Below are 22871 nucleotides of genomic sequence, written 5' to 3'. Positions count from 1 at the left end.
ATAGAAGCGTTATCCCTGCAAACCTGCTGGGGCGGAGTGAAAAACTGGACACTTAAGGGGCCTCTTACACTCCACGTTGAAATGTCGTTTCAGAACACACATACAGTCGAAACTGCCTGTTAGAAGCTTGGAAGTCAACCTTTATTGATAGAGTTCAAAAGCTCAAACCAGTGAAGAAATCATACATGTCTTTCATATTTGCTTCAGAACATTTATTTTTATTTATTTATTTTTTTTAAATACTGCACTTGTAAAAACACTGATTAGCATAACACATGCCTCTCAGGAATGTCCTGTACCCACATGTAAGCCACTGCAGTTGTTTCCCTTGTGGAATCCCTGCATTCAGAAAGGCCATAGATGCTCGAAGGTCATCTTGTATAAGGCACTCGGAAAGCTTGAATCCCACCAATCAAATCAATGAAATGTGTAATTTTTTTTAATACATTTACAAATTCATCAAGTGCATTCAAAATCTCCGTGAAGATAACAATGATTACACACAATTAGAAGACAAGTAGTTAATGATCTAGTCAATAAAAAAAATGTACGTAATTGATAGCGTGATATAAGTACTTTAATTAGGCATTTTGATTTTTCTGATTTGATACTTGAAATTGGGGAAAGTCAAAACCTGGCATAAGATTTCCTTCCAGCAAAGTCCTTTCAAGCAACGATTGGTTTCTGCGTGTTCTGCAACACCATTGACACATGGCATCACTGAACGAAGCACATAACAAAAGAGACAAGTTAGAACACAAAGAAATCAACAAAAGAAAAATTCATAAGGCGCTGCATATGAAAAGAATATTTTTTTCAACCCTTCTTTGATACCTTGCAGCCTAAATAGTTCCACAATACACTCACCGAAGAGTTCATTAAGCAGAACAACACAATAAAACGTCAATTCCAAGAAGACTTGATGTTGTGGCCTGTGAGTGCATATTTTACCCTATTAAAATGTTAAGATCCATTTGTACATGCAGATGTGATGATTAACAAGCTGATAGGCCTCGTCTGACTGGCAAGCTGGTTGTAGACTCTGCGCACAGTGTTTACGTCGGTGGTTGGACACCTTGTCGATTATTCAAGTACTCTCCTCTATTTCTCTCTGGAAATAAATTAGATGCTCCGTGAACTGCCCCGCAGTTGCAATGTGACCGATGATGGAAAAAAAAAAAAAAAAAAGACAAATGTAGACATAGCATAATACAAAAGTAGAGAATCAGGACTGAGTCAGAAAAAAAAAACACGGAGAGTCATTAACCTGATTTATGGCATGAGTTTTAAATTCTGTATATGCAAACTAAAACAGCGTTCTGTGTTCCAGCAGTCTATGTGCGCAGATTTAAAAGTAAACAAAATAACCAGAAATTACATATTGTCATGTTGTAAATCAAATCACGTGGTATAAGGACAAAATCCAAAGCCTCAAAGAGGAACAACAAAAAAAAAAAACCCACTAAAACACATCATGAAAATATAATGCAAAAAACATACCGTAGAGAAAAAAAACCCTTCTGTACACTTCCCTGTCAACGAATTACAAAAATGAATCTTTCAAAATGACTTTTCCTGAATTAATTGCTGTTTAGCATGTTGTTGCCTTAAGAAAATAGCACATTAATTAAAATATTCAAATTCAAAATTCTAAACCCTTTTATCTTTAATTCTCGATGGCAAAGGCATAACTCAGTAGTTGATTAAAGAAAACATCCAATAAATCAGATTTATTGCTTCGGTTGATTTTTGGTCCCAAAAGGTTTTGCTGTCCTGCAACAATCATCCTGTTAAACGGTTCCCTGCATCACCCCGTTCACTTTGTATGAAATTCAACATCAAGTTTTTTTTTTTATTTTTATTTTTTTCAATTGAGGTGAGGTGTTGTGATTACTGAATTATTATTGATTATCTCATGATTTTAGTAAAGCCGTCCAACTGAAATGGTCCCTTGTAGCGTTTCATGACCAGCAATCTAGATGAACCATACATTGCAAACGATAAGAATTTAAGGCCTCAAGAAGTACAAAACACAAATCTTGGCCGTTTCCCTTGACATACAAAAGAACAAAATGAACGGCTAACGGATCACGCTGGTGTTGTTTGGCGAAGAGCAGAAGAATCCCAGGCTGGAGGACCGACTTCAGAGCTGGTCAACAGAGCTGGTCAGTCCGTGAAGTCAAAGTGGGTCCATGAGAGGGGCGGGGCTGCGGGGGGTTGCGTTAGCTGGGTCGTTCATGGTCGCAGGCTGGGCGGCGGACGCGATGGCGGTGGGCAGTGAAGCCCGGGGGGCATGCGGGACGGCGGGGGGCCCGGTGGTAGCTGGACCACGGGCGGCGCTCTGGCCGGTGGGCTGGAGGTGACGGGGGACTCTGGGACGTGGCGGTAGTCGGGCAGTGGCGGGGAGGGCGTGTGGATTGGGCTGCGTGGTGCCGACCTGGCCGGTTGCGATCCTCCTTTCACTCTCGTGAAGTTGATACACCGACCCTGAAGTTGAACAAAGAGAACACAAACTGTTGCTAGCTGTCGTCATACAAGAATTTTAAAAAAATAAAATAAAAACAATTCTTTGTAACTTTCATGTTTGACGTTGACTTGAATTGTTTTTGAGTTTATTTTTGGGCATGTGGTATTCTTGTTTTTGATTCATCAATTGTTTCCTCATGTTGAGGTTTGGGCTATTTGTTTATTCCCAATTTGTTGCGTTTGTGTTTTGAGTTTTCTTTGTCTTTCATGCTTGCCTGTCTGGCCTTACGTCTTTTACCCGTTTATTGAATTTCCAGCTTTGTATTTGGTCTTTTCAACTGGCTCTCTCGTCCTTCCAGTGTTGTATTCCATTAGCTGTTTTTATTTCCACAAAATCCGGCTACTCTTTTATCTGTTGAAAATTGGACCTTCTGAGGAGACTTGTGTTAAGTGAATAAAAAGCGCAGAAACACATCTAAGTAATTTTTTTTCCCTGAGTGTCTGCTGTCCCTCTGGGACCCGCATCTTCCTGTTGTTGCGAGGTCACGACCCACTTTTATGGAGTTTAAGAACAAAGTTTTTATTTAAAAAAAAAAACAAAAAAAAAACAGAAATACGTTATATTTTTAAACGCTGTTTCAAAGCCTTTTCACGATATAGCCAAATAAAACGATGACAGCTTTGTGCCAAAGGCTGAGCTGCGCTATATTTGTTTACTCACATATTTAATATGTTCCATGTGGGAACTTGGTATACCCCCATATAATAAAAAAAAAAAAAAAACCCTCTCCATCCCATGTTGTTTCATCTCAGTATTCTATTGTCTGCAGCCGAAAATTACAGATTACTCATCCCGTCTTCCTTCCTCTGTCCGTCTCATTCACTCCTACTTGCTAATATCTCCCGAGATTCGACTCCTTCGTTTTAACACCTGCTTCAAATTACGAACCAGAAATGGGCTTCGGACGCTGTGTGATTGCTGGCGCGGTGTCATCCTTGCAGCTCGATAGCGGCTATTCACAGAGAAGCCGCATGCTTTATTTTTAAAGCCTGCAGTCTTTGTATTAGAAATCAGATAAGATCTTCTCCGAGTTAAAAAAAAATCTTATAAGTGATCCGGGCAAGTCTTTCTTCAACAGACAAAATTTAATGCTGAACATGTTTATATGATACTATTTCTGACTTTATAGGTACATATAATTCACCTTTTTTCTTTTCCTTCATCCCTCGGGATTGTCAGTATTTATTTTACAATCATATGCTTTTTATCCAATCTGCTATAATCTTAATCTGTCCCTCCCAACCATCAGACCGCAGTCCAAGCACCAGTTAAAATCATGCCTCTCTTTGCAGAAAATGTTCCAATAATTCTTTTAGCAGGAATTCCTCATTTAAGAGTGTTTTCTTGGCATGGCAACTACGTACAGCCCTTTTTTTTGCCCTCGGAGACTAAAAGTCGCCGTCAGTTTGCATCCATGCAGGCACAAAAAAATAAATAAATAAATAAAATAAAAATAAAGATTGAATTTCCGTCAACTGAGTGACCTGCACCGGCTGGGCATGACGCAACGTTTGTCTTTATGAAGAAATCATGCCATTTTTTTTTTTCCACTAACGTCATGTGGTTTGCAATGAAGCCTTAGAAATATCTCCAGGCTAGCTCATTTCCAGGCACTGGAATGTTGTTTCACTCAAAGTGGAAACAAGCATCTTTTAATGTAATCCTTCGATTTGAAGACGTGTTACCTGAACTTTATTTGGGGAAAATGCGCCTGCCAAATAACACACTCCAAAAGCTGGCATTCTTCAAATAAATAGTGGCGCACAAGCAGGCATCAACGTTGCCGCGGAATGCTTGCCGAGTCAACAGCTGTTTCATTATTGCTGTACATTATTCGGACCTCCCTTCAACACACAAACTGCAATATAAGTCACTCAAACCTGACTTTATGGAAAACGTATTGGAAAAAATCGTCAGTGTTGACATGTGGATGGGTCATTATATTAACATTTGGAAACAAAACTCCAGGCTCTACTTTTGATTTCCCGGTCGTGCCAATATACACAATTTTGTCTTTTGTCTTTGTTTTGTCTTGAATTGTGTTAAAATTATGCGAATGTAAAAAAATGCACTTGGTCAATAAGACCTCAGCTTGAGTGCAAAAAAAAAACCCAAGATGGAGTAAGCCGATGAATCACAGTCGTCCCATTAGATACTTACATGATCGCCAGGCTGGGGTCTCATCAAAGACACTTGGTCGTACCCGCGACGAAACAGTGCCCAGATAGCATCCAGTTTACCCTGAATGAGACAGACGACAACATTCAACTTTTTACATTGTGCGAGGAAGCGCGGGATGGCCTTATAAACGCCACACAGGATCGGAATGAGTCCTCCAGGCTCTACGTACGAAACAAAACGCATTAATCCATGTTCTAAAACTTTAATTTACAATATTCAATGTAATTATATAATGGTAAACGGAACCTAAATGTAAATATACTGTAGTGGGGAATGTTCTTCCCTTACATAAGGTGAGTCCAGTCAGCATGCATCGTGACTGGACTGGATTTTCCTACTGCTGACTTCGGGGTGTCGCCTTTCACCATGAATCACAGCTGTCGAGGAGTCATGCCGAAATACACAAGCTGTACAGTTTTATAGGCAATGCATACGGGTAACCGTTCGCACTGCTTCCCCTATGAATTGTTGCATTGAGCTCTTTGTGTACACTAAAAACACAAATTCTACCAACGACACGTCGAATAATGGTTCTTTGGAAATGTCGGATATAGATACAGTATGCTGAATATTCCGCTCATGATTACACTGGACCCCTTTTGCACCTCCTTCCAATGGGATTTAAGGGTCAAAGTTAGAAGGAATCAAAGAACAGTTGTGGAGTGCAAAGGCGTTCTTTACCCGGATGGGTGTGTACCACTTCCGGTTCTGAGGCTGCTTCTTGGGAGATTTCTTAGGTTTGGGCTCAAAGGGTTCGAATTCCTGTTCTGGCATTTTCACCACCGCGTTCTTCGGCTTTTCCAGCTTAGCCCCCTCCTCGGTGGAGCCCTTTCCGCCCCAACGCACCTTTGAAGACGGCAGTGTGAATTTGATCATTTATTGATTTGATTGCCACGTTATACGTCGCCTGTTTGGGAATAGGCATCACCTCCATCCTCTTGATCCCGCCAATTCCTCTTCCTCCGTAATATGAGGCATCCACAGTGGGCCACTTCTTCTTCGGCAGACCATCTTCATCGTCTGACTCCTAAAATACCCCCAAAAAGTAAAATGGTGTTTTTCGTACATGAAAATGACTTAATGAAAGGGCTAAACATGAACCCACTTCTCTATATATATATACAATTTTATCCTTTTTTTTTTTTCCAAGAATCAAAAACACACTTTCTGTCCATCTTGAACATCTTATGACAGAATCCTCTAAGTACCACGAAGTAGTACCCTCGTTATTTTGTGTGGTTGTTTTGTCCAGTTAGCGTTCGTATTATTGTGCAATTTTCCGATGGGATGCTACAGAATACAGTCTTAAAATTTCCCCCATTTTTTTTCCCCCATGTTTTTCAACTTACAGGCTCAGGAGGAGGTGGAGGAGGAGGTTCTTTGATCACCTGGAAAAGCAACCCAAAAATGACAAGTTCATATGAGGTAAAAGCAACATGGTTTGTTTTTGCTTTTCACAACCACATTAATCACAGCAGCTCCTCGCTCTGAGCTCTCTGAGCGTTTTGGAGAGCCCTTATGTTCCTGTCGTTTTTGAGACAAACGTTTTCCTTTTCATGTTCTTACCACGGTGCAGCAGAGAGGCCAGAACCACCACATGAGCAGTAGGGCCAGTAGGAGAAACAACACCAGTAGGGTGATGAGGAGAATGGTGCCATCAAACTGTGGAGGACACAGACATAGCATTACTTAAAATTTTTTTTTAAAGGATTTCGAAGAAATTTCAGCCGAGGAAAGGAAGATGACGTATGGAAGAACTTGCAGACGTGATCTTATCTGAGACATTACTCAGCGTAGGACTATAAAAGAATCCAAATCAGTCGGACTTCTTTTCATCTTCAGCACATGACTTTTCTAACGACTAACGTCATGCTAGGCGTGTCAGACTCGGTGAGGTACAGTAAGGTCAAACCTTACTCTATCTCAGGGGTCTTCAATCCTGTTCCTCGAGGGCCGGTGTCCTGCCCGTTTTCCACCTCTCTCTGGTGCAACACACCTGAGCAATCGTTATCTAGCTTCTGCAGACCTTGCTGATTATCCGATCATTTGAATCAGCTGTGTTGCAGCAGGGAGAGATGGAAAACCTGCAGGACACCGGCCCTCGAGGAACAGGATTGAGGATCCCTGCTTTATCTGAACATAACCTTTCACTCGGTTTGGTCATCCATCTTCTTTAGACCAAAAAGGTATCGAGCTAAAAAAAGTGGCGGGTATATCAAAAGGCACAATAGCAATATCTTAAAAGCATCGCCCCAATGGCAAGCTAGTGTAACCTTAAATGATTTTGAAGATGTTGGCTTTTAAATTTTGGGGTAGAACCTAAAACGATGTACTTTTGCACCGTCTTTGCCCTTGCACCAAACCTCAGTCAAACAACAGCGTTATTTGCGCTACGTTCATGTGGAAGGGTAAATCGAGATGACATCCAGACGTAGCCTCTGGACAAAACCATGGAAAAAAATCTTGCTCAATAACACCGCAAAATCAAGAGACGCAATTGCACTGGAGGCAGTTGAGGTAATTGATATTCACTAGAAAAATAGGGATGAAAGTGTAATCACTGCTGATGTCAACAAATAACTTTCCAAACATTTCATTGGTAGAAAATCCACCGTGAGGCTTCTCCTGTCAGTGGTCATCCTTCTCGTGTTTCTTTTTTTTGCCCCCTCGATGACAGCAGTTCATGTAATCTGGGAGATCCCGAAGCGAATCCATCAGTAACTTTGAGCTACATGTCTGGGAGCCAAGTATGGTTCCCCTTACGGACTACAGATGAGGATCAGATGCTGGGTCGACTTAAGCCGACGTATCTTGCGGGGCGAAATCACAGGCTATTTATCAGAAATCGGCGGTAATTCCGTCACAGTCAGACGCCATCGGGGCCTGATGATCTGTTTCCTAGAAGTACGTTTGTGAGTTCCAGGGAAATTGCTGGCACATGTCTGTTGCAATATAACTCCGCTGCTTTTGCATAGCATCATTTGGAACTGTCATGACTTTTTACCGTTACCATTCATGTTGTTCTGCCAATATTCTAGACTTTGGAAGAGGTTGATTTACAGTCGGGTAGCTGTGGCCATGACCAATGTTATTCTTTTTATTAAAAGACTGTACCTCTGAGACTGATATTTGAAGGTTAATGTTATATATAGTGCATACATAATACTTTATGGCGAATGCACTGCTACAGTATCGAACATTGGAGTTTTTCTTTTTTTCCCTCTTTAGTATGTCATGTTGTTCTTGTTAAATGTAATAGCCATGATATCCCTCTATTTAATCAGCAGACATAGTAATCGATCCTTTCTTCAATGGAAACGCAAGCCAGATCACGGTTAATGAACGGCAACACTTGGTGGACACGTGGTTACAGTTGAAGATGAAAAAGCTGTAAACCGCATGCTAAAGATATCCAAAGGCCTATGAAGACAAATTCATTCCAAACAAAGAAGCTGCCACTTACACACTCGGTGGTGGTGATGTGCACATTGCTGCTGATGAAAGACAGACCGTCGTTCATGCTCACTTGAAGATAAATCACCCTGAAACAAAACAACCACGGTTGAATTTGGGGATGGGACTTGAGGGTCACTGCCAAGCACGTTTTTTATTTAGTCTCATGCATATTTGAATGAAGTCATTGAACCGTCTGATGCTCAAGACCGATCCGATCACCATTATCAACAAAAAGGCGCCTCAGACAAGGTAAAACTGACATTTAGCCATTAAAACGAAATGTTTCGTATTAGTGAATTAGCTTCCAAATTGCTGTCCGCGGTAAAGCAGCTATCAAGTTTTTTCCCCCCCATTTATAACTGAGCTAGTTGCATACAACGAATGAACAAAAGGGACAAACCAAATCCTGCTGAACCCGTTTAATTGTCATTACAAACAATTTAAAAAAAGATTGGGTGCTTTTAAATATTTAGTCAAGTTTCTCCTGTTTTTAAGCTCATTTTAGGCTCCTTAGTCTCAAAGTTTACCGAGCCCCCTTGATGTCCAAATCCTTCCCATCTGCAAAGGTGGAAAAACAATTCTGCAAAATCCTAGTGACCTCTGGTGACCCTTTGGCACCCTAAAAAAAATGTGGATGAAAGGTGAACGTGAAAGAGGTTTAGCAGACACACAGCTTTACCACTGACACGCGCACGGATTGTCTGGCTCTACATAAGGCGGAGATAAGGGAATGCTTAGTGGGTGCAACAGAAGCACGCATGTGATGTTGACACTGTCGTTACGTGAGGGGAAAAAAATGGCTTTTTGATGCACGATATATGTGGTGGGGGTTGGCGTCTTCCAGATGTGGTTTGGTTCTTCACATCACATATACTGATTGTAATCAGCAACATGTGTGATAAAGTAGAAGTGCAATACGTCAACTGGAGTTGACATAACCACACCTTGCATTTCCAGACAGAGGAACTAACTAAATTCTGGACATCATGCACAAAATCTTCTTTTATAACGAGTCCTTGCTGCATTTAATTAATAGTGTGCCAATGAATAATAACATCATTGCTGATGATGTTTGGCGGAAAATGAGCGGACGTTGATTGTCTGATCAACTCTTAGTTTGATTCAAAATGTAACCAAATGTTTTTTGTTTTTTTTTTATATGTCATTGTATCTATTAAGATACTAATAACATAATTTTTGTCATGCATTTGATTTAATTTCATTTAAAAGTGCCAAACAACAGATAGCTCACCAAAGAAGCTAACATTTAGCTTAGGTTCTATTTCGTCTTCTCCTCTCTGTATTTTTTTTTTGTCAGTCTGGATGCAATCATGCTATTTAAATTCTGTCTTGTATAAGAGTGACATTATTTTGTGTGCGCTGTTTGAAAAACAAAAATCAGTTAAGGTGTTAACTTAATTAACTGATACAATAGATGAGTAGCTACTAGCTTGCATACTTTAGAGAAGTCCTACAAAAAAATAAAATGCAGAGTGTAATATAAATTGCTGCCATCTCATCTTTGAAATGTGTATTTATAGAAACGTGAGAAATGAGGTTCATGTTCAAAATATTTCCATCTGGATACATTTAAAAGGGCTAAAACCTTGCGCTAAATGACACAATTATGGATTTCTCTGAAGTAAACCAGCCTCCGGTTTTTGTAACTGACAACCCGACATGCAAAAATATTTTTAATGGCCATGTGTGCTGAAAAGTTGCAAAAGAGCTCTCTCCCTCTCTCTTTCCCTGCAGGCTTTCCACCATACTGCGAAGCGAGACGTGTACAAACACAACACATGGCCTCACGTTTGGAAGACCCCCACTTGATCTCCCCTGCGAGACTGGTAAAGTTGATGCGATGAGTTTTTTTTTTTTTTTTGTCAGGGTGACTCGTTCGGGGTATGAAAGACATAAATGCAGATGTTTTGTGGGCTGTGAAGCCAAAGTGGCAGGAAAAGTCAAGGAGAGAGAGGAGGAAGGATGGGGAAGGAGACAGTCGGAGTGTCAGATAGTTAGTTGGTGATGCATGGAAAATTACAGAGGATTTTGAAGCACGGCGTTCTTGTCTGAGTTTGAGGCAGGAAAATACTTAATTTTATGACTTCTTTGCCACAGCATCAATCATGAAAACTTCAAAGTGTGATGCATGATCTTGCCACGTTTCAATATCAATTTGGTTTGTCACTCTTTAGAGAAAGTAATATTACATTAAATGAGGAAGTGGTATTCCTTGTGAAGAGTTGGTCATCTCAGGTAAACCATACACTATAATAATGTATTTTTTTCCATGTGTGATGTCCTTCATATAAAAAAAAACAAACCGAAACAAACAAAAAAATTTTTTATTTAAAGTAGTCTTGGCTCCCCTCGAGTATTATTTAATGCAATTGTTCCAGCATCACAAATACTCTAAGCAATTTATAAACTCTTTGGCTGGGCTGCGTTAAATTAGAAAATTGTGTCTTCATTCGCTACTGCAGATTTAATTTTACTGCTGTGTTGTAATTCAAGACAGAAGCTAAACAAAATCCATAAGTCTCCTTTGAAAAAGAGACCTGCACTTACTTCCCAACTTCGTCAATGACAGGAGCTGGACATAGCAGGAAAGTGTTTTCTACACTTGCAGGCTTCTCATCTAGAGCATCAATCAAACAAATGTTGATTTTTTTTTTTTTTCTCCACATGAAGTTTTGCTTACAATTTTCTTCCGCAACTGCGTAATCAAATTATTACTTACTGATAGTGATAGTGTCGTTGATTTTAAAGCTGCACAGCACCTGGTTGATGTTCCTGCCATGGAGGAACCCGTTGCCCCTCACCACCACTTGGAACGTCTCTGATTACATGCCAAGACAAAAGGACACTTAATACTGCCTTGTTCAAGTGATAGGTGTTGAATGAACGCATTTGTATAATAACGCTACTGAATGTGAGGTGGTCTTTTTGGATTCTTTTTAAGTCTAACCAAGTGGCCCCGCCTTTTTTTGTTCCGGTCACCGGTTCTTGCTCGGTGTAGTAATCCACTTGGCCGCGCAAGTGTTGGAAGGCATTCGTGATGACACATTGGTGTTTTCTACCATTGTCAACACGTTCTTCCTTCTGTTAATATTGTTTGATCCTCGCCAAAGAACAACCAGAAAAAGTCCAAATAGCATCTCCTTGTAGCATCGTTTCTGCACGCCCCCATTGCGATATACTTGCTCTCATCTTGGTGGACAAATGAAACCGGATGGTTTTGTGGTGATTACCAGACCGAAAGAGTTGAACTGGGATGTGATGGTTCACGAGACTTTAAGTGAGGGGAGTGGTGGTGATCAAGCACCTGATGAGGGTGAGCCTCAACTATGATGGGTGCGCTAAAAACCAAACTTCAGCACAGCATAGGCGAGTGCAGGTGGTTACAAATTTATTGTGGCTCTTTTGAGCAGGAAGATTGATTTGGCGCAAGGCAGAATAATCAAACGCGAGGTCTCTGTGGCCTGAGTTTGAGTTACTCAAGGCGTTAACAGGTAACGTAAATTGAGATGGAAAAGTGTGGAACTAGTTTGCCTTCAATGGTAGATTCAGTTTTATAAATATTTTTTCAACCCCGTTCGAATTTAAGTTGAGTTTATTTTTATGTCACGACAGTGAGTATCTCGTGTTATCCTCTTGACAAGATTATAGAAAAAAAAAAGTCTTGTATTTTCTCTTTGGCATCATCATTAGAAGAGCCGACATCCACGAATGAACGGCACTGTGTGCGTTTGCGTGCAAGCACTTGCAAGCGTGCGAGCGGCCCCCACCTCCTGCACACACGCTGGACGGCTCAGCTGCCAAAATCTCAATGCAAGATTTTTTGATGATCTGAATGGGGAAAAAAAGAGAGGAAAAAAAATCATATATGTCAAATAAGTCATTAAAACCTCCAAACCACACAATTCGAACCAAATGGCATTCATATCACAATGGCTCCAGCAGCACAAAGCAAATTTGATAAAATGCAATCGTTGGCGTTCTGTTGTTCAACGAGGCCTTTATTTACCGAATCGATAACCCCCCGGAGAGCGTGGAAGCCTCCCAAAACAGGAAACACATGTTCGATGGTGTCCGCAATGGTCGCCAGCTATAATTATCCATTGAGGTGGGAATGCAAAGAAGAAAAGAGGAAAGTGAGGTTATACTTTCATCACTATTTGTTTGCGTTTTCAGGATTTACATGGAAACAACAATGATCAATTACGAGTCGTAAACGTGTAATATACAATACCTGCGTCTCATTGAAGTCTTTAACGCCAACACAATACACGATGGCCCCAAGCGATCTGGCTCGCTCGGCCTGTTGTAAAACGGGGCTCATGTCAATTATTCCCGAAAAACAACGGGTGTTCCCCGGCTTCCCGAAATGCGGAACGTGCGAAACTGGGGCAACTCTAAACGGTGCGGTTGCTACCTCTTGCTGGGCGGTGATAAGTTGTTGTTCCTGCAGTTCTCCGTCTGTCAACGCTATGATGACGCTGGCCTTGCCTGCAAAATAAGAACAGCGAAGGTACAACCACAACAAAACTTTTCGGAAGGAAATACAGTGCCAATAAGAAGTGCAGCCTTTTTTATTTATTTATTTTTTTAAACGATTAATCAGTATGCACTTACCGAAGTTCTCCTGGTATATCTGCTCATTCGCCTTTAACGAGAAAGATAGGTTGATCAGAATGTGCCAAAGGAGCTCAAACTTAATTTTTCAAATTTAAACACAAACACGAGAAACTGCACGAGGTACTCAATGACTTTTAACATCCTTTATAAATAATACAGAGCAGGCCTTCAATCGCCTACCTTCTGCAGTCCGAGGTGCATAAATGTGTCTCCACCCGGAGTCTCTCTTTTAAGCGCATTCAGACCCTTTTGGATGTCCACTCTGCAAAACAACAACAAAAAAAAAACACATCCATACATACTTTGAATTAGTGTCCTCTTTTTAGTTTGTCACAGATACACGGTCGCATGCCTTTATTTCCAGTCGTGTGTCTTCGGAGGAACATCTGCTTTCACTCTGGTGCCATGCTTTGGACTTAAGTTTGCTGACGATTGCTTCCTTTTGCGTGAGAGCATGCGGCACTGCAGTGTCATGCGGTTTGGCGCTTCAGCCTCCGTAGCTACTTACCCAGAACGATATTAAAGTACTAATGTAGGGGAGTGAAAGTACATCTTTTGTCTTACCTTTTCTCTGTAAGTTTTAGGATGGTGGATGCTCTCGAGGAGAATGTTATGAAGGACATCCTGAGCATGGGGCTGTGGGGGGAAAAAAGAGAAAATGAGGTCAGTTAAGGGGACAATTTATTTTGCGAACACCAACAAACAAAACGAGAATTTACCGGCCAAGTTCAAATTGTTAATGAACGCTTTTTGTTCTTACTGTGCGACAGATAAAAAACTTAGGAAGGAACGCACATAAGGATGAATTTCTTTCAGATAAGGAGAGACCATTGAGGCTTTAGTCACGCCTGCTAACTCCACTGCTCAATTGATTGAAACATTAGCCTGCAAAGTGTTTAAACATATGCTGAGATGTAGCAATGGAAGGGATACATTTAATTTTATGACTCTACAAACGTGTGTTTCTCTGTCAAGAACTTCGTCATGGGGCTTCAGGAAGTCCAGTGACATTTTCAAAGTGTCCGCAGTCGTAAAATAGTTTTATGCGACCTCATACGGTCCACTTGAATTCTTGGAAGCTCGCACAAAACATGACTATTCGTCTTAAAAATAGCGCAGTAACAGCATTTCATCTTACCTTTTGAATTTCTCTGCTAAATTCTCCACAAAGTAGTAGATTTCATCCCAGTGATTCTGCACACTGCCAGACCTGAAAGACAAACCCAAGTCATAAATCTTTTTTTGTTTAGCGGTGCTCAAAAATTATTAAGACAGTCTTTGTTGAATTCACAATACAATTACCGCGATGCAGACCTGAGGACTTTCTTCATTTGTGTAGTTCAGTGGAAATTAGCTTGTCGGAATTTGTTAATGCAGCTATGATGAAAATTGTTGCAATGCTAATGTGTGAGCGTTCCAATTGGTAACAAAAAATAAAATGCCATAAATTGAATATTACAACACTACCACTGCAAGTAATTTGAATGTTTCGCTATTTTATCCTTGTTAAATTTAATTAATTAAAAATTAAAATAAAAATTAAAATATATTAATATATATATGTGTATATATATATGTGTATATATATATATATATATGTGTATATATATTATGTATATATATATATATATATATATATATATAAGAAATAGAAATCCCTTTATTGTCATTGTACTCAAGTGTGCAACGAGATTATATATATATATATATATTTTTTTTTAAATATATATTTTATTTATTTTTTGCTAGAACGCAAGCGAGCAATTTCCTTTCCCTCTATGAAATAATGTGAATCAAAAATAGACAGAAGAGCACTGTACTCTCATTTGAAATCTTTTTATGGAAAAACCGAAACATAACCACTCAAGCCAAGCTAACAGGTTAGCGCAATTCTTGAGCCACTTGCTAATGGTAGGCTAAAGCATTTGTCCAGACTAATTACGACTGAAAATATGCCTAGAGGTCTTTGTCGCTCCTAGGGGAGCACTATAAGACTGGACTATAAATGGACATCATAAAACACCATATGGAGCAACATTTCCTCTGGGTGAAATGTTTGTTTTCTAATTGGTCATTTGATGAAGGGCATGAGCAATACATTGAGGCTTCAGGCACAATGTGAGCAGTCCTCAGGTTAGTAGTTAAGTTGAGAGAGAGAGATGACACATGGGAAATGAGCTAACCGAGTGTGGTAAAACTACAGCCCCCTTTAGATGATGACGCCTACTCGGAGTCGAGCTCAAGGGGAGCTCGGATGTTGTTATAGAAGCTCACTGACTGAAAACGCGCCAACATGCGTGTTGCTGTTTCTCTGTGTGAAGGACAGGAGGTCAACATTGATTTTTCCCACAGTGCTCACTTTGGTTTGCTTCCTTTATTTAAAACCGATATGTTGTCACAGCAACCTGTCAGATGGATCAATAATGCGGATTCCATTGGACACTTGCTAAAAACAGAGTGGACTGTTGGCCCTAAAAATTCAAGCAGGAATCTGATTGGAATCAGATATGCCTGTAGTCTGAATGCAGACATGGTCCTATTGATTGATTGGTTTTAATGTTTGTGTGTGTGTACAAAGGTGTCTATGAATGGACCAAGATAATTACAGTCACTGCCCGTTTTTTTTTTCCTGGTGCAAAAGGATGATGCGGGTCACATGGCGACAACAGTTGAGAACCACTGACCAACGATCTGAACGTACAGTTCACTTCATGACTTTTCCATTAACTCAACAATGGTCTTTGGACTGAGGGAGGAAGTCGAATTACCGGGAGAAAACCCACACAAGCACCCGGATAACATGCAAACTGTCAAGAACCATGTAGTGTGAGGCAACAGCGCAACCCACTCACCCACAGTGCTGCCGCAACATCAAATACTTTACATTCGCTGAGGTCATTGCTCGGGGAGTTTTTGATTGATTGTTTTTGGCAGTGACATTGCATGGGTGCATAGAGAAGACTTTGTCATGCCAAGTCACATCACATATATGATGAGCTGAGGAAAGTTCGAGGCGTTGACTCATATTCCCAGTGAGCAGAACAATGGCAGATGACAGCAACACTCCTCCTCCATGACTGACTTTTAGAATTCCCCGTGCCGACCACACATGTTGCAAATAATCTCCTCCCAGCACAAAGAGGTCTTCCACAATGACATGGACTCTATGAACTCTGCTTGTGCGCAGAAACAAATGGCAGCCAACGTTCTACCTCAGCATTTTGTCCCTTCTTTGTACAGATAACACATGAAGGCTTTCTCGTAATGCTGACTGGGCTAAGAAGGAGGACAAGACCTTAAAGATAAACAATGTTCGAATGGTGTAAGCACATGTCGAAGGATTTCACAGTCAGCCACACGGACTTCGACCTGAAGAAACTGTGTCCAGCAGTTCGGAGTAGATTATTCCCTTACTGTACCGGAGAAGAAATAATGCCATCGTCATATTAAAATGTCATCTGCGGCTATTTATTTAATATGGTTTATTTGCTAATGCTTCTTATTTGACTTGGATCACTCCCATTGTGTGAGGTGGCGGGCGTCGTGGGACTGAGGTCTAGCTTGCAGTTTCGCTCACCTGTTCAAACACCGCCGGGGAAGGGAAGTGGTCCATTCTGTGTGACTATTATTTTATCTGGAGGGCCCTCCCCCTACTAATTTCTTTTGAAATCATAATTTGGCGGTTTGAGCTGAGCTCTAAATCGGAGTGGTTTGGGGTTTTTCAAAGGTGAGGTGGTGTTTGAATGTGCGGCCGAAGCGATTGAGGCCAAGTTACGTCATCACAAACCATCAGGTTTCCACAAACGCTCAAAGAGGTTTAGACCTGGGTAGTCCATAAAAATGTTTGGCGCAATGTCTTTAGCAAATAAGATAACAGTTCAGCTTCTTGTGATTCATTCTTCTTCTCTACTACTCTTTGTTCTTCTTGCGCTCTGGAAGCACCATCCGATTCGTTTGGCTATAGTACAAAAGACATCTGGTTTTTGGCAGGAGACTTGCAATTGTCAGTGAAGTTATCAGAATGCGGGGTGTGCTGTGTTCATCTCTATTCCGCCGTACTCTACAAGAACAGTAAGCACACACTTAGATTTTTTTCCTTGTCGTGTGTGCAGTCGTACATTTTTGACATTGGCCAAGATGTTAGAAATCCGTATGTACTTTTCTACATGCGACAGACTTGACTTTTTAACACCGTTCCCATGTTAATTTTCCTGAGATTTTGTATTCGTCATTGTGAGAAACCTGATCCTGATCATGTCCCATTATTCTTTCTAAGAGCGGGCATACGTATATTATGGCTTCATCACTAGGCAACTAAATTTCATGGTCACTGACAGTCATAGCACCCGGTGAGAACAGTCTCTTGGAAACAATGTTGCTCACCATTTTCCCACGTTTCAGCAGCACAGTTTTCGATGTGACGGACTTCGTCTGCGGGATTACGCGCAGATTGGAAGTGAGCTAATGAAAACGCTCCCCGGCTCTTTTGCCTCCCAAATAGCGTGGCGACGATTTACCAAAAGCATCCATCCGAGCGGGAAGTTTGTGTGCGTGTTTAACCTTCTTTCAACACATCTGGCAAACAAGTCAAAACATATCGGAACTGCACTATTTACCACTTGTGATGCGCTAGCATTCTAAGCTTATCTTGCTGAGTAGGTAAAACACAGTGTCTCGATGTGGAAAAACAAAATGAGTCAGATACTCCCATGCAGACCTGAGGGAGGCTGAAAGTCAAAATAAATGAGGGAGAAAAACAAATGTGATCGTGAGGAAAGACTAAGGCAGCATTTCCACATTGCCACTTCTCGAAAAAGGGGATATAAAAAAAATCATCATTTTTAATTTCCTTATTCTTAATGTGGGAAAAAAATAATCAATTCAATCTATTAGTTTTTTTTTTTTTGTCTTTGTTTGGCGGTAAATTTGTTGAGTGAATTAACAGCACTTCTGCTGTTTGCAGCCAAGTAGGGCACTCAGTTCTGCCTCAAGGCACCATTAGTCAACGATCAGTTCCACACAATTTTCCAAATTCAATTATTGGCCTCTCCCTACGTGTTATGGACTATTTCTACCATTATGCATCTCTGGCAAAGGTAAAAGTCAAGGTATGGGGCCGAGGCCAAGTTAAGCCAGAGTGGACGGGATGTCGGCGAGGGTAGATGACAGCATGTGGGGAAAAAGCCCTGGCGTTGTGGCTTTCGGCTTCATTCTCACGCTTCAAAGTGTGGAAGAAGGAAAAATAAAATTTCAAAAATCCTTACAGCGACCAAGACGGCTGTCTGCCATTCCAGCTGGGCCTATCCAGACCACCCCAGCCTGTAGCCAATAATGGCGCTCCAATTCAACTGACTGGGCACAAAGATTTGTTTGTTTAAAACCACTAACCTACTTTTACAGCTTGTGCTACATTATGACGCATAACTGCAGCACTGCTCAGCGAGTGCACACATTGACAGGTAACGATGGGTATGAGCTAAAGTAGAGGTGACGACATTATCAATAGAATAATTTTTTTCCTCCATCATAGCACCAAGTAAATTTGGTTGTCAGCATGCTCACATTAGCATGCCTTATCTAAATCCAGTTAATGCGGTTACCTGCTGTTGTTACAAGACTGTAATGAGTCTTTGTTGAACCCACCGTGCAACTTATCTTACATTAATAGATTGTTTTTTTTACAATGCTGACATTAGCATTTAGAACCAGGCAAGTGCTATTAATTCCGCCAAGTGCTGTTTTTTTTTTTTTTTTTTTTTTTTTTAACAAGGCCGTAAAATCTTATGAGTTGTGTTAGACTACTGACATTAGTATTGAGCATCGACAACATTGATTTGGTTAACTGCATTTTTTACGCAAATCTGTAAAACTCATTTGTTTGCACTCTGTCTTTATTGTCTTGCTGGCATATTTAGCGGAATTGCATTAGCATTTATCACCCAGCAATCTACAGTTAGATGAATCGTTATACGACTGTAACGAGACTGTATTGATCCCACGCTGCGAGCCCGCATAAATAACTTAATTTTATTTTTGCTTATATAAGCAGAGCTTCATCACTCAACCGAGAAATGACACTAATCAATTTGTTTAGTGGATCTGTGCTTGCAGTGGACGCATCGCCAAAAATAATCAATAATCCCATATCACCTGACTCCACCACATCCACCTAGATGACGTGCTTATCAGAAGCTAACATTGTGCGTCCAAAAACAGCAGATCTAATTAAGAACTCTGATTTTTATGCGGTAAATTATTGTATATTAATGCTCAACAAAAGCATTTTAGGCCTCACCTTGAAATCTACATTTGCGCATGCTGCACGCTTACACATTTCAAACTAAAATCATCATTTTGGATGCTGTACAAAAAGCTGACTAACTAGTGCCAATGATTCGATTTGGATTTTGACTCACACCATGTATTAGTTTTGTAGTTTCTAATCTAGTGGAAAACATCGTCGAAGCTGATAACATGAGATTGCAACCTAAAAATAACATTTCATGGTGGTTATGAGGCTACAACTTTTTTTTTATCATTTGGTTCCAATGCATATGGAAACATTTTATGGTTGTAAATCCTGAATCAACCCCATAAGTCATACTAAGGCCAAGAAAGTGCAAGATGTAGATTGAAGGTAACATTTATAAAACTATTCACTACAATAACACAATCAAAAAATGATCTGTTCCACTCCACTCCGTTAGGTAACGGGTCATGCTCATTGCAAAGTGGGTGCCAAGTTCAACCACACGGCGAGCTTTAGAATTTTATTTCCATATCTCCAGAATGTGGTGGTTGACTGCCTCGCTTTTCCCCAATGTAAGCAGACTTGATTTAATATTCTATACCGTTTATGCTCACGAGGATTGCGAGTGTGCCGGAGCCTATCTCAGCTAAATTTGGGTGAGAGGCGGGGTATGCCCTGGACTGGTCGCCGTTTTGTTGATGTTTCTTGACAGTACTTGCGGGGAACCTAACAGGGTGACAAAAAGCAATCCCAAAACTGGACGCAAACCACTAGCCCACCGTCCTGAAAGACTGCACCAACATCTTAATGTGAGCTGGATATTTTTGTATAATTCTACTAATTAGTTGTTAAAACGCTTTGTACTTTGCACGATAAACAAACACAAGACAGCTGGTGGGAAGATGAGTAGATGCTGCTCCCTTCCAGCTCCCTGGTTTGAGCCACAAAATAAGGTCCCTGCTCATCCTATTCAAGTTCTACCCACAGTGTTGAGTTTTTGGGTTCTGCATTCCCTGTTCCATATGGCATAAGCCCGTTTCATGCTGTGTCTGCAAAAAAAAAAAAAAAAAAAAAACCTCCCAAGGGATGACGCTGTGCGTAGCTTTATTAAGATTACTCGAGAGCTTCCTCTTGTTTGAAGTTCACCAGCCGTGTCTGCATGTTAGTCTCAAGTCCTTTCCTAGAGCAGGCACTGAAGCTGGGACGAGAACTAACAATAGCAGCGGCCTATATTCCCGTTATTCTTAGCATGTGTCTGTGTTTTGGGCAACAAAGCAAGTCAACAATGACCCCCACATCTGGACAGCAGCCCTCGTGTTTTAGCTTTTAATTCGAGTTGTGGAGCAGATGCTTGTGGGCGCTGCACGTCAAACATAAATCTGTGTGGTTAGAAGATTGTATATTCCTGGTAAAGACATTCGCCCGATGCTTTGAGACATTATGTCAGGAAAATGTCCAAAACAGATCTTTGGTGATTTGCTGCTCTACGTTTTGTTCAAGTTAACACCAGGTTTTTTCCAGACACACATCCATAGTCTTTCATGCGTTGTCTTGACTAAATAGATCATTAAATGGATTGATATGTTATAGTGAATGATCACCCGGTTCGACTCTTTACAATAATGCATATTACATTTGAACAGAGATAAAATATGAGATCTGTGCTGTTGTTTGTGTGCAAATGTATTTTGAGCACTGAAAAATAGCCGCCATATCTACTTCCTTTGTTATATTAAACTGTATTGGATTTTTAAAAAAAAGTTACAAAATGTGATTTCTATATATCGTTTAATCAAGTCCAACGCCGTCCATCATGTGAAAATATTTTGTTACATTTTGAGTCCGCGAGTTACCTAAAAATACGCTTTGACTGGAAGTACTTCGAAACTAAAAGCAGAAGTCCAGTTGTTTACGACATTAAGATGCAATATTTACTAAACTGTTTTGTTTATTCTGCGACGACGGAGATGTTTACTCTTCAAGCGCGGTGTCCAGTTTACTTGCTGGCAACCGTACAGTAAAATTTTTGAGGGCGAGTCAACAGGATTTGAACAGTGTGCAGTTGAGCATTTCATATTTTGCAAAGCGAACAGCTGATGTCCACGGTGGTCCTCGAATGTCACAACCGTACACGACAACCATTGTGTTGTTTCCATTTGTTCACCCTTCAGTGGCAATTCTCTTCGTATAAGTGATCATTTGTACCAGTTTCTTCAGTGGATAGATAAATAGATGAGGGAATTGTTGAAATAATGGATGGAATAGTGTGAGCGTTTACTCTTGGATGGCTAAGTGGACCAATGCATGTGCATAAATGGAAAGCTGATTGATAGAATGGGTTGATAGATGGATGAAGAATAAGTCTACACACCCTTAATTCAGATGCCACGTTTTTGAATAGAGAGGGAGAGGTGATAGTGAACAGGTAGCTGGATAAAGGTGATGTTGATTAAATCCAAGTTTAGGATTTATTTTTATTTATTTTTATTAAGTCAAGTTGACTGTATGTGTTGACGTGCCATTATTGTGGACTTTGCAATAATTATTCTTTATATACTTTATTCTAATTTACAGTGCCATAATTCTCTTTTTATGAGCTGTAAAGTCCCCCAAAAGTTTTTTTTTTTTTTCGCCATTTAATTTTCTTCACTGGCAGTCTGAACCACGCTGTTGAAGTGCAGTGCCGAGATGTCACTAAACCACAACATTTTTCCAATGTGGGAGTACAGAAGCGTTAATGACAGAGTGATGGCTGAGCATTCGCTTTGCAAACTAGAAAAAAAAGAAAAAAAAAAAGAAGCCGGGATATGTCAGTCGAGACGACTCTTCTCCATACATTTTTGTTTAGTAACAGTGAATGTGTGAATTCTAGATTGGGCTACAGAGAACATGACTGTGTCATCCAAATAGTCGCGCCGCTTTCTGCTGATTCAGCAAACCACAAGACCTCCTCCTCTGCTGCGTCACCCCCGTGCGCATGGATGTAGAGATGCACATTAAAACTCATGCCACGATCGTCATCTTACAAACTGAGCTGAATTAACAAAAAAAAAAAATGACCAAAACTTACTTGTCAAGCACAAAATAGAGGTCAAAAGCGCCTTGACAAGAACTTTCTTCTTCCTCCTCTTCATCCTGCATCGCCGGTTCTGCTCTGGCTGACGATGAAGTGAGCAAAAATAATCCAAACAAAAGCAGAGCGAGCGACATACTCCACAATAATCTTGGTACCATTTCTTCTTTGTTTGCGGAGAGAAAAAAAAAAAGTAGTTCCTTTGCGGCGGCTTGTTAAAAAAAAAACCACACTGGTACACAAAGCGTTCTCACATCCCACCAGTCAGCTTTAAAATAAAAGGGATGCAAAAAGGTGTGCACTGTGTCTTTGTGAAAACGATTAAAAATGGGGGGGAAAGTTTCCTGTCAGGGAGTCAAAACATGTTGAAAGTGGGGCAAAAAAAAAAAAAGGTGAAGAAGCGGAGCGTTGTTGGCACTGGAAGATCTGGGAACCCGTGGGACAAGCTGGACTCAAATGGACCGGGTTTCATATTTCATCTTGAGGAGAGAGCGAGGGAGAGGAGAGAAAATGGGTCAACATCCCATTTTGCTCCTCCCATGTCAAACTTGGGGAAGAAGTACAGAGAGGAATAGGTTGAGGATTCCCAGCCGGGATCTCAAGCGTCCACGTGGGATTAAAAACAACACACAGATAAACATCACGCATGGTATGGGAACTCGGTAAGTGGGTGGTGGTTAGAAACTGGAGGTCCATTTTATATTCGGGGCACGACCAGATCCAGCAGACGGTGCTCTTCAAGTTCG

The 22871-nt window shown here is 40.7% G+C and overlaps 2 protein-coding genes across 4 annotated transcripts in view; one reads left to right on the top strand and one right to left on the bottom strand.

Annotated features, from left to right (window-relative positions):
- The window catches only part of mapk8b (mitogen-activated protein kinase 8b), an 87932-nt gene that overhangs the window by 5137 nt on the left and 59924 nt on the right, over window positions 1–22871 (top strand). For all 3 annotated transcript variants that reach the window (XM_088284593.1, XM_088284594.1, XM_088284595.1), the window contains exons 3-4: window positions 6060–6133; window positions 9920–10011. In XM_088284593.1, the coding sequence (XP_088140719.1) occupies window positions 6129–6133; window positions 9920–10011 (97 nt within the window). In that variant the 5' untranslated portion in view covers window positions 6060–6128. The remainder of the gene's footprint in view (window positions 1–6059; window positions 6134–9919; window positions 10012–22871) is intronic.
- antxr1c (ANTXR cell adhesion molecule 1c) lies at window positions 149–22575 on the bottom strand. Its single transcript, XM_088284592.1, has 18 exons — window positions 22123–22575; window positions 13941–14012; window positions 13367–13438; window positions 12983–13064; window positions 12800–12830; window positions 12600–12673; window positions 12417–12485; window positions 12192–12272; window positions 11953–12013; window positions 10905–11003; window positions 10733–10802; window positions 8172–8250; window positions 6275–6370; window positions 6058–6096; window positions 5637–5735; window positions 5390–5554; window positions 4688–4768; window positions 149–2487 (listed from the first exon to the last, which is right to left on the bottom strand). The coding sequence occupies exons 1-18, from the start codon at window positions 22284–22286 to the stop codon at window positions 2236–2238; spliced, it is 1686 nt and encodes a 561-aa protein (XP_088140718.1). The 5' UTR covers window positions 22287–22575; the 3' UTR covers window positions 149–2235.

The sequence above is a fragment of the Idiotropiscis lumnitzeri genome, chromosome 20 (genome assembly GCF_059441095.1).
Source record: "Idiotropiscis lumnitzeri isolate Australia: NSW breed Sydney's pygmy pipehorse chromosome 20, RoL_Ilum_1.0, whole genome shotgun sequence".
NCBI classification, from domain to species: Eukaryota; Metazoa; Chordata; class Actinopteri; order Syngnathiformes; family Syngnathidae; genus Idiotropiscis; species Idiotropiscis lumnitzeri.
The sequence above is the reverse complement of the archived record's forward strand: the minus strand, read 5'-3'. Positions and strand labels throughout refer to the sequence as shown.

What these genes read in the sequence shown, in the direction of transcription:
- antxr1c (XM_088284592.1), bottom strand. Translation starts at nt 22,286, where the DNA reads ATGGTACCAAGATTATTGTGGAGTATGTCGCTCGCTCTGCTTTTGTTT. An exon ending in AAGACTTCAATGAGACGCAG is followed by an intron (nt 12,273 to 12,416) that starts GTATTGTATATT and finishes GGATAATTATAG; the next exon opens with CTGGCGACCATTGCGGACAC. An exon ending in GTCCAGCGTGTGTGCAGGAG is followed by an intron (nt 11,004 to 11,952) that starts GTGGGGGCCGCT and finishes GCATGTAATCAG; the next exon opens with AGACGTTCCAAGTGGTGGTG.